Source organism: Cyrtonyx montezumae, unplaced genomic scaffold (assembly GCF_038088225.1).
Source record: "Cyrtonyx montezumae isolate F1298 unplaced genomic scaffold, pur_monq_1.0 scaffold_3, whole genome shotgun sequence".
In the NCBI taxonomy this organism is placed as follows: domain Eukaryota; kingdom Metazoa; phylum Chordata; class Aves; order Galliformes; family Odontophoridae; genus Cyrtonyx; species Cyrtonyx montezumae.
Genome location: NW_027072034.1, coordinates 91,617,421 through 91,628,814, shown reverse-complemented (window position 1 = coordinate 91,628,814; position 11,394 = coordinate 91,617,421). Strand labels below are relative to the sequence as shown.

Here is an 11,394-nt window from a genome sequence, read left to right as displayed (position 1 = left end):
GCATAACCTGCAGAATAGAATTGCCAGGGACTCTTCCAAAGTTCCTGATTACACATTTGTCGTACTTGTAAAGATGTACATCCTTACTCTATTTGAAACAACATACAAAGTAATGTTTCTGTTGTAACATCTACTTTGTCTAGCAGAGATCTCCAGTTGTTTTGAAAATAAAGGCATGAGAAAAAAAAAAAGTCTTGGAGCACAAAGGACTTCAATTTTGTCTATATAAAATATACTGTTTGAATTGAGTGGGTATAGTTCAAGTAATGTAACACCCTAATACACAATTAGTTCATCAAAAGGGGTTCATATCAGTACAACTTGAATGCTACACCAATTAAGAAAAACAAATCAACATGAGGTGTCTTTGCACTGGTACACTTCTTCTGGTCCCTCCAATTTGGTATATTGTTAGAATTAGAGCAGGGGGAAAATCCGCGTGGAAAAAAGTTTAAAATGCACAGACCTGTCCGCATTTGTATAATAATTACCGGGATACAAATCTAATTCATACATGCATAGAGATGGAAGACATTATTCAGTCCATCACACCACAGACACAACTATTTTGATGGCATTCTGCAGTGCATCTAGCGACTCTCCAACCCGTTCAAGTGCCTTGGGGATGACTAATCTCTCCCCTAAAGCAGAGGCCATTTCTTATATCACAGAGGCATGGAGAGGTTTACTGGGAGTTCTCAGAGCAGCGAAGGTGATGGAGCACTGAAATGGACCCTGCAGAGCAGAGCAGGAAATCGTGGAACTCTGTCTCAGATCTCTTGCAAAGTTCCTCTTCCCTCCTCATTTTTAAAGAGGAGTACTCGATCGTTTCAATAGCACTACGGTTCCCTCAGTCCAAAGCTGCGATTCCCAAAGGACAGTCCTCCCTCACAACAGGAAGGAGCTCTGGCCGCACCCCCCGCCCCGTGCCGCAACGGGCGGCCGGGCACCCCGGCGGTACACGCCTCTCTGCGAGCGCCCCTCGGTCCCACCTGGGCGCGGGGCTCCGTCCAACCTCCGCCGTCCGCGCTCCGCCGCAGTGCCCCGAGGCCGCTCCTCCCGGCCCGGAGATCCCGGACGGCTCCGCGCCGCTTCCGCTTCGCCTGCGAGACGCGGCCTTAAAGGGATAGCGCCTTATTAACCGCAGGAGTCGTAACCGGTGCTGGTGAGAAGAATAGGTTTAATATTATATTGCACCTGATTAGGTATAAATGATGTTAATGGCCCTGGTCAGGCCTCACCTGGAGTGCTGTGTCCACCTCTGGGCTCCCCGGTGCAAAGAGGATGTGGATCTCCTCGAAAGAGTCCAGCAGAGGGCCACGGAGATGATAAAGGGCCTGGAGCATCTCCCCTATGGGGAAAGGCTGAGAGACCTGGGTCTGTTCAGCCTCGAGAAAAGAAGATTCAGAGGGGATCTACGAGACAAAGGGGCATAGCCAACCTCTGTTGTTTCAGCTGTCTGTGAGGACAGGACAAGGGGAAATGGCCGTAAACTTGAACATAAGAAGTTCTGCACCCATATGCAAAGAAACTTCTTCACAGTGAAGGTGATGGAGCACTGAAATGGGCTGCCCAGGGAGTTGATAGATTCTCCTTCTCTACAGATATTCAAAACCCGCCTGGACACGTACCTGTGCAGCCTGCTTTGCAGGGGGATTGGACTCCATGATCTCTAGAGTTCCCTTCCAACAACTACAATTCTGTGATGTGAAAGGCTGTCCCTTGCATGCACAGAGGGCTTTGGAAGAGAAAAGGTCGCTTGAAACTAATTGCAGCTGCTAAAATGAATGTTACTGTCACCAAATTTCTAGAAGGAATGAACTGCCTAAGTAATCGCAAACTGCATTCTCAGGAGACTGCCTCGTTCCTTCTTTGGATGCAGTGTGGTGGCCTGGTGTCATGATCTCTGTGAGCCTGGGGCTGGGCTGATCAGAGAGTACCACCTCCTAAGGCTCTGAGCCCAACACAAGGACTAGCAGAAACAAATCAGGGTCACCTACCCAGCCAATAAAATACAGTTCCTTAACATACAGGAAACCTCACAGGGAGTGATAAATGACCTCCTGGTGTCTCTAGAGACTTCTCTGCATCAACAGCATATTCTCCTGCACTGTTAATTACTCTCTACAGAAATACAGGCATGCTGACTGAAATTCTGTGCTAACTGTAACTTGATTTCTCTCTCTTCATATTTTATTTTATTTTATTTTATTTTATTTTATTTTATTTTATTTTATTTTATTTTTTATTTTATTTTATTTTATTCTCTTTGTCAGTCATTTGCATCTGATTTAAATTCTGGGAAGAGGCCGGGGTACAAGAAAGTAAGGCCACTACAGAGCAGCCTGAGCTAAAGTCCTCCTCAGGTCTCTTTCCTTTCAAATCCACAAAACTGGATTTGGCTAAACTTACTTTTCAGGTTAGTTGAATAAAAAATACAGAGATATAAACCACCTGCATAGGTCCCATTCATCTTCAGTGTAATTAAATGTAATCCTTTATTGATTGAAAATAAGAAATAATATATATAATGTTTTTAAACAATGTTATTATAGTTCTGTGTTAACAGTAATATCCCCAATTAACAGCAAGTTCCTAAGTTGGAATAGGCTAAAAGGAAAAATGCAGGTTATGTCTACATAACCCCTACAGCCTATTCTGTGACACTGATGAATCACTCTGATTGAAAACTGGAAGAAAGGCACATGACCAAAAGATTCTTTTTAACTACATCTTTGGTCTTAAAAAAGACATAATGTCTTTCTACAAACTTCATCCCCCTTTACACCTTTCTGAACAAATATATTTAGTTTCCCATCATCAGCTCACCTTTCTGCAGTTAATTACAATTTTTACCATGGTAGCACTGACAGAAAAACATTTGTTTTTTACTTACAGGCTGCCATATTCAGCTTTGATGTGATGCATTGACAAGGAGTGAAGGTTTTCTGTGAGGCCATCTGTAGCATAGTATGGCCTGACTGAGATGTAGAAGGAAAGGGCAGCTAGTTAGTGTGACTTGTGTTGCAAAGGCTGACCATACTAGGTAGATAAGACAATCCTCTTTTCTGGAAATATGACAGATGTACATCAGTTTCCTGAATTTCCAGAGAAATACAGGGTCCTTTATTACTGTAATTGTCTCCTGAGAAATACAGGTCACTCTGAACAAATTGACAGGTGAGGCTGCCCTCTCTCACGGCATAAATAAATACTGCCTTGGTGTTTTAGGAGGTCAGAGTGATGATTTTGCATAGGTTCATAGGTTCATAGGTACATTAGGTTGGAAAGGACCTACAAGATCATCTAGTCCAACCAACCTCCTATCACCATCCCTACCCACTAAACTACTAAATCAAATAAATCCCTTAGCACCTCATCTAAACGCTTCTTGAACATGCTGGGTTCTGCAGGAAACCAGAGCCAGATAAATGGAACCGGTTTTGATCTTTCTCTTGTCCTGGTCAATCCCATTGGAGAGTCACTGACATGACCACAGGGTAGCTGCATCAGGGACATTGACGTATCTGTCTAAGCATCTTAGGTTCCAAGAACCTGATGCTACAGCTTCTGCACAGAGGAAGAGGCAGATTGCACTATCCACATCCTTTGACAAAGTTGTTAAGTTGTACTTGTGTTACCTGGGTCTCCCTGAAGTTATCACAAAAAATCTGGCATCTGTTCTAATCGAGAGATTACTCTTTTTCCAAAGACTGCTTTGAATAAGTTTGCTCTATGGGATTCTTATATGTTTTTAGTTTGTTCCTTTTTTTCCTCCATACATAGAAATTCCTATGTGAGACTATGGAATTACTAGCGCAAGGAGGCCTCGTGGTTTACCAATGACTGAATGGCACATTCTCTTCCATTTTTCCTGATGAACTATTTACTAAACTAGCTATTTTACAGATCAGAAAACACAGCGCCTTTCTGATCCTTTGTAATGCAAGAACAAGACTTGTTTCTTCTTGATTCTTCAGAAGGTAGGCTGCCAAGGTTGATCTTTGGACCAGGCACAAGTCAAAAAAACCTGACAACGTTTTAGAGTGTTCAAAACTAAGTTATATTAGCCATTGGCATGCAAAAAGATGAGAGCTGATCTGAAAGTAATGCCTCGTCTTTTATCCTTTTTCTTTTTTTAATGTTGGTCCATGATGTTTATTTTAAAGCAGATACTGGTGCTGGCAGTAGAGGCTGAAACTTCCTGACAGCATTCCATTCCATTTCTATGCTGTGGAGCAGATAAGAGCAGAGGGGCACTCTGACAAAAGTGGTCTGGAATATAGAGGTGGTTGCTCGTGTTACAAGATAAACGATTTCCTCCTTGTAGACCTTTCTTCTCTGAGGCCCAAATGTCACTGATGTTTTTTCTCAGCCTGCCAGTTCTGCACCCTGTGGAAAAGATGGGGGGGGTTGCTTATTTTGTCTGTTCTACGGATCCGAAAACGCAGCATCTTCTTCATCCTTTGCAGTACAAAAGCAATCACTCTTTCTTCATCAGATGGTTCTTCACAGACAAGGTGTTTCCTATCTTCGTAGATAGAAATAAGAGCTTGGAAGAAACTGATCAAAATGCAGGTAATCGCCAGCTTGAGGGAGGCAAGGAAAAAGATACCCAGCATCTGGTTGGATAAAAATTCAGTATTTCTGAAAGCTAACATGCAGTAGGTCAATATGGTCTGAGCTGAGCGAATCATACTACTGTAATGCCATTCATGTTGGCCAAACAAAAGGTAGCCAAAAGCTGTGAATATAAAGAAGCACACCACCACAACAAGGGCCATAGAGGAGATTTGAGAAAAGACTACCGAGACTGCTCTTTGATCCAGATGTGCCTTATAAAATAACTGAGAAAATTTTTGTGTTTTCAAAACAGCAAGAAATGACAAAAAGCCAAAAGTATTCCTTAAATACCAGTCGAAATTAGAAACTGCATGAAAAGGAATGAAATTATTTGGATTAAGTAAGAAAAAATTGACAATATCTTCTCCCATCTTAAACTTTGTAGCCTTTAAAGGAACAAAAATGAAGAATGCTAATTTTAAGATGAAATTGATGATGCTGGAAATATTTTTACTGTATTCTTTTCCCCGGACCATGCTGTAAAAGCCATCTACGATGTATATGAGCAGGAAGATGACAACGCTTACAGAAAACAATTGTTGGCCCCTTGTCTGCTGATGAAAAATGGGGACTCCAAAAGAGTGTACTGACAAAACTGGTTTGATCATCCCTAAATAGGAAAGTTCAAATATGACTGAGATACTGCAAAAGAGATTTACATCAGAGTTAAATGCAACCAGTTCAATCATCACAGCCCATGTCCTTTCATCAAGCCAGTTGCTCTCTTGCAGCAAATCCAGCCTTTTTGTTGAATTATGTCCTCCTTCTTCAGGGAAAAAGTAAAACGTGTATCCTCCTGGTCCATATGTGTGCAAATCTCCATATGAGTAATAAGTCCAGGGAGTCGTGCTTGCTTGGTAAGTAAACCCATGGTAACTGCTGATGTCTTTGGAGAAAGAATGGTTGGCAACTTTTGTCCAAGTGCCAGCATAGTCACCTTTCTCTTCGATGTATTTGTGAGGGCAGTGGCTTTTACTGATCAAAAATTTATTTACAAAGCTTTGAGGGTAGAAACATTTTTTCTCAGTACCTTTGGCCCGTATTTGCCTCATCCTAGGCAAACCAATGATCTTGGATGTGCTGTCAGTAAGAAAAGTTGGCTGAACATCATTGTGGATCAAAGGCAAGAAGGTGTCATTCACCCACATGTAAATATCTTCTAGCTTAACCACAGCAGAAAGTCCGGGAGAGAACTGGTTCCGAATAAATTGGTTGTAGCGGAAACTGTCATGGTTCACAGTAGAATAAGCAGAATACAAGACAACTGCTAAAACAACAAAGTGACCGATAACATCTTTTATGAAAATGAATGCCTTGTCCTTAATTTTTGCCACTTCCAGCATCTTTGCAATGTCACCGTCTTCTAAAGGTTTATACTGCTTGGTGTTTCTAATCTGGGCAAGTTTAAAGTGCTTCTCTCTCATCTCTTCTTCGTTCAATTCTTTCTCATCCAGTTTAATCTTAGAATGATCGTGGGTAAACCATGTAATGTTTTCACAGCGTTTTGTATTAACTGTGCTCAAAGCTGAGAAACAAATGATTTTTATGTATGAATTCAAGAATACGTCTTGAATAAAGGAGACTGATGATGCTAAAAGCCACTCCATTGAAGTCTGATAGCCGTAAGACAAACCGTATATTATAATTAAAAATGATGACACCCCACTTATAGTTACCACTAATACCCACGCGAGATTGATACACCGCCAACAAAAACCCATGGGTAATCTCTTGTGGAAATGCATCTTGCTTGCTTTCTGCAAGTTACCCACTTCTTTTGCATAGCTATTTCTAAAATTGGAATTTGACATTAGTCTTCTCTGCCAGGCCTTAAGCTTTGGAGGAGAATTCTCTCCTGCTTGCTCCACATCTCCAGTGGTATTTGCACCACTTTCTGCACTTGGGAAGTTGCTGCCATCCTGGGGAGTTTCCTGGCTTCTCTTTCTGTAATGTGTCGGGCCCTGTGAATTGCTGTGTCCAAGGAACTCGTGAGGGGAACTAATGTTACCAGATTGTGCTGATGTTTCTGAAAGTTTCTGAATTTGCAGATGTTTTCTCCAGTTTTTAAGATTTGCAGGAAGGAGGGGTGGACATCCCTCCGGGTTCTTCGTGGAATACTTAAATATGGCAAATATAATCATTTCCACAGGTATTGTAATAAGAGCACATTCAATGCCTATAACAAATGATCGCCAGTACCTCAAGTGTGCTGGGGATTCTTCATTCTTGTCCACATTAAAGAACACAATGTTACAAGTCAGGTCTAATAATAATGCTACTAAACATAAAGATAACCTTTGGAGCCTGGTGTAAGGGCCAGTGAGAATCCGAGCAAAAACAGAGAGCCACAGATGGCTCTCTTTCATACCATTGGCGAGATTAATAGAAAAATAGTCCTTTCTGGATAGAGGTGCGTTGGGGTCGGTGACGGAAAATGTCCATTCTAGTATGTGATCTCCCTTGTCAACAGCAAGCCATTTCCTACACATAAAGAACCAGCTCTTTTGAGTCAACACGTGTTCAACTTTGGCTCTGCTTAAGAACCAGCCTGGTGAAGGGCCTTTGTTGTTGTGCCAGACCCTGAAGGCACAGATGTCCCCCAGTTCTTCCTTAGTAGTTAAGAGAAAACATTCAGTGCTTCCTTGACAGAGAGCAGGAAGCGGTGGATGCTGTATGCAGTGGATATCACTTGTGCCATTCTGACCGATGAGCTGAAGAAAAACATCTGCAGTGGTTCCAGCTCCCCAGCGGCTGCCAGTGTACAAAGTGACCAAAAAACTGACTTTATCAAAGGGATCATTGTCAGGCAGAACTATAACTCTGTTTTTCCTGACATTCTCAATCCTGTCTTTATGCATGGCCCAGAGGGACAATAAAAAGAAGGTTGCATAAATGAGGAGCACTGTCAGAAAAGTCACAGGATTCTTAGGGATTTCTGCTATTAGGTTTCTTCTAAGATCTACTGTGTTGGGCATAACAATGACTTTGGCTGCCAGGAACCTGATGTCAGATGTGGGTGTATTTGAGGCAGTGTCATCTGACAGATTTCTGTGACTCTGCTTCACGTTGCAGACACAGTGTACCTGTTGCCAGTTGGTCAGGGAACCAAGTTTGCACGTGTCTTCCCTCCACCGATCTTGAACTCCCCTCAGGAATAAGCACTGATCACTAAAAGTGTATATGCTCACCAGTCTGGTGTTTGGATACCTTGTGATGTAGGGTGTCATCAAGACAATTGAAATGTTCTGACTCTGGGCAACATTTCCATCAACTGCGACTTTCAGCACTGATTCTGGGAGACAGACGATATAAGGAGTCTTGATTTTGCAGTCTTCGTGAACTGTCTTGGATTGGCTTGTAACTGTTGTCATGTTGTGAAAAGCATCAAAAGAGGCTATGAGAAAATTCTGAGTGACGTTATTGCCTTTAAATACTAGCACCTGGAAAGTGACTTCTAATTTTGTCAAGATCTGGATGTATATGATCTTGGTATCTCTGTTCACTTCAAGACTAAATCCTCCAGTTGTGTAAGTCTGTGCTTTATCAGGTCCCATGGCTAATTGAAATGTTGATGACTCAGTATCTTTCCTAGTGATTAGAATGTTTGCTTTGTCAGGCAGGATCTCTAGCAGATCTCCATTAGCCTTGGTCTCTGACATTTTGAAGCCCAAGACGGTTGTTGCTATTTCTGAAGTATAACCCAACCAAGGGAAAGGATTTTCATCAAACTCAAACAGGGCAGTGGAAATGACAGCATTGTAAGACAGTCTTGAATAGTTTTCATTTTTTAGTGTTGGATAGAAACAATTCTTGCAGGCTTTTGTAGCAGAGAAAGCGTTTAGAGTATCCAAGTTTTCATCCTTCCTCAAAGTGATTTTCCAGTTTTTTGTTTCCATGATAGTGTCTTTCTCCCCAGGGACTTTGCCCTGGAAAACAACCTCAGTTAAGTTTTCCATGACGGAGAAGACTTTTGTGACTGCACTAGCGTTGACATGCCCATGATGCAGAAGAGCAGCACTCAGGATGTTGGACAAGCATCTCAGTATTCCGCTGGTCTGAATTTCTGTTTGTTCAGACCAGTGGATCGTACTTCTCTGTGTTTTCAACACTCTAGTTACTTCAGTCAGTTTTGTAATGGCAATCTCTTGCGATCGAATGTTCACTTCCTCAGGTTGCTCTGTGACTTGAAAAAGAGAGGCTACTACTTGGTTAATTTCCATCATTCTCTCAACAGAAATATTCAAGGCTATTTTAATCAGGCTTTCCCTCAACTGAGCCTTGGGTATCTGGAGAGTTGGTGCAGCTTTGATGTTGTTTAGGACAGAGGCTGCAAGATAAGCTAAATAACCTGCATTAAAATAGTCTCCAGTCTGGAGATAAGCAGTCATGGGTGCACTTAAACCACTCACTGAGGCAAGCAATTCATGAAACACAGCAGCTAATGGTCGATTTTTCAGTGGGTCCTGTACTCTGACATGTAAACTCAGTTGGGTAAATGCCCCCAAAGAATCACACACTTGAACATGCAGTGTCACAGTATACCTCTGAGAGGGTACGCCAACTGGGAGGAAAGATGGAGGCGTTCTAGGCTGATAGCCAAAGTACAGAATTGTGCCAAATGTGTTTTCCTCCACCGAGTTAATTCTGTCAGTTTTAGCTACATCAGAAGCTACTATTACTTTGTATGTCAGAGGTAAGTTGCTGTCGGAAAATCCACTGCACTGGACAACAAATTTTGTCAGAAAAGCTATTCCACGGCGTGGGCTGATACTACACTTTCCAGCCCTGGGTGGAGAATTTACTTTAAATGCATGTCTGTAGAACGACGACCTACCGCCCCAGGTAGTCACTTTTAGTACAAGTATGTATGACTGATCTGCAGTATTTGTAAAAGTCAGAGCATGTATAGAAAGGTAAGGTCCGGACCTGCCTGTTGATGTTCTGGAAAGCCAATCAAAGTTGATTTCTGTAGAATTTTCCAACCAGAGTGACCAGTGGTAAATTGTCTGGCTGCTTGTTTGACAGTTGAGGCATTTGCCTGACAATGTAAACCTCTCTGTTGGAATTACAGTACTGCCGCAGTTTTCAAGGCATGCCACATCCAGAAGAGGTGAGGAGCCAGACTGCACACTTACGCTTTGGTCAGCATAACTCTGTCTTCTATCCTTCTGAATGAGTAAACGAAAGTAGTACACGGCATTTCCCTGAAGGAATTCTGGTGCTATCACGTGAACAGCTCCTGAAGGTGTCAGCCACTTCAAATCCCTCTGGGCTGGATGGCATTTATTTCCTGCACTGATTCTCATGTTTTCATAGTCTGACACCTTTTTAGTGCAGTACCAAGTAAATGTGATTCCCCTTAGTCGTTCCGGTGAATCAGGATCAAAGGACACAGAGCCATCAAGAGTCCAATTATCAAAAAAACCCACTGTCCGGAAGATGCCTCCGGCAATATTTGCCACAAGATCAGTTCTCTCTATCTCAAGAAAAATTCTATCTGTCTTTCTGAAGTATCTTTTGGTCCCAAGCACGTATACTGTAGCAGTAAAGTAGACCTGATGCATTCCATAATCCAAAGTCCATCTGGGAACTGTTAACTGTACTGTGTTCACACCATGCATTGATGATATGTTTAAGGGCTTATTCCAGTCTGGATCAGTATTCATGTCCTTAACAGCATAGAATATCCATTGAGGACTTAAGGAGAAGTTGAGGCTGCAATCTACTAGCACTCTAGCATAGAGCTGAAAAGTTGTACCCTTTTTCTGATGTATGACAGAGGTGCTAAGGGAGGGTTTTTGAATTGTAACCAAGTTTAACTTGCAGGCTGCTTCCTGCTCATGCACTGTCAGCAGTTCTGTTGCTTTTGAAGCACTCCTGTTGACTCTTGAGAGAACTGATATACGTCCACTTCGGGTGGCGTTCACTTTTGCCACAAGTCCGTGGTGTTTCTCAGGTTCCAAGGGGAAAGCAGAGCAATAGAAAAGACATGTGATGCTTCTTATGCGATCATGGTATGTGTGTGGGCTATTCTGGGTAGCCCACCTTGCTAACGTCTTGATGCTCAAGTTGTGGTAAAGGCACTCAAGTGCAGCGCATGAGGCAGATGAGCATTGCACTGTAATGAGATTGGAGGCCATGGGCCATTGAGCGCGTCCTGGTGAGAGGCCTGTCGGGAGCGTAACTTGCCCTGACCAGAGAGAGGTATTCTTCACCCAAGACGAATTCAGGTACCAGAAGCAGAGTGGTGCGGGGGGTGGCTGCCTCTCCTTCCTCTCTGCCTCCATTCGTGCTCTTGGGGCTGGCTGGTAATGCAGCTTCATGGTGCCATTCCCCAGGCAGGGGAGCCATCCCTCTCTGTTTTGCCATTGGGAGCCGTTTGTGCGAGGTCCAAGGCATGTGACCGTCAGGGGTGGCGGTAGTATACGCAGACAGGAGACTGTCAGGACTTGCTGCGAAAAGATCAGCAGCTGGAGGAGAAAAAGGAGCGCGAGCATGGCAGGACAATAGCACGAGGGAAAGCACTCATCCTGCAGCGATAACTGCCAGCGGTTGCCGGTTGAGTACCGCCAACAGCCCGAAAACTCCGGATCCAAACGTTTCTGCGTGAAGAGCGGTAGTGCCGCACCCTCTTCTATTGTGAGCCAAAAAAAGAAGACGCGCGTCAGCTTTAGAAGCAGCCCGTACGTGCGGCATGCGGGCGATTAAAAAAGGGGCGGGAAAGAAGAGCCGACATGGAGCAGCAGCACAGCGACTCAGGACCGCGCGGCT

At 43.3% G+C, this 11,394-nt stretch overlaps 2 protein-coding genes across 2 annotated transcripts in view; both read right to left on the bottom strand.

Annotated features, from left to right (window-relative positions):
* The window catches only part of PKDREJ (polycystin family receptor for egg jelly), a 32,138-nt gene extending 20,819 nt beyond the window's left edge, over window positions 1–11,319 (bottom strand). Inside the window, exons 1-2 of the mRNA XM_065740875.1 lie at window positions 11,311–11,319; window positions 4,476–11,225 (exon numbers count right to left, since the gene is read on the bottom strand). Coding sequence (XP_065596947.1) covers window positions 4,476–11,225; window positions 11,311–11,319 — 6,759 coding nt within the window. The remainder of the gene's footprint in view (window positions 1–4,475; window positions 11,226–11,310) is intronic.
* The window catches only part of LOC136052309 (zinc finger CCCH-type antiviral protein 1-like), a 117,820-nt gene that overhangs the window by 61,879 nt on the left and 44,547 nt on the right, over window positions 1–11,394 (bottom strand). The gene's annotated exons all lie outside the window — the stretch shown is intronic.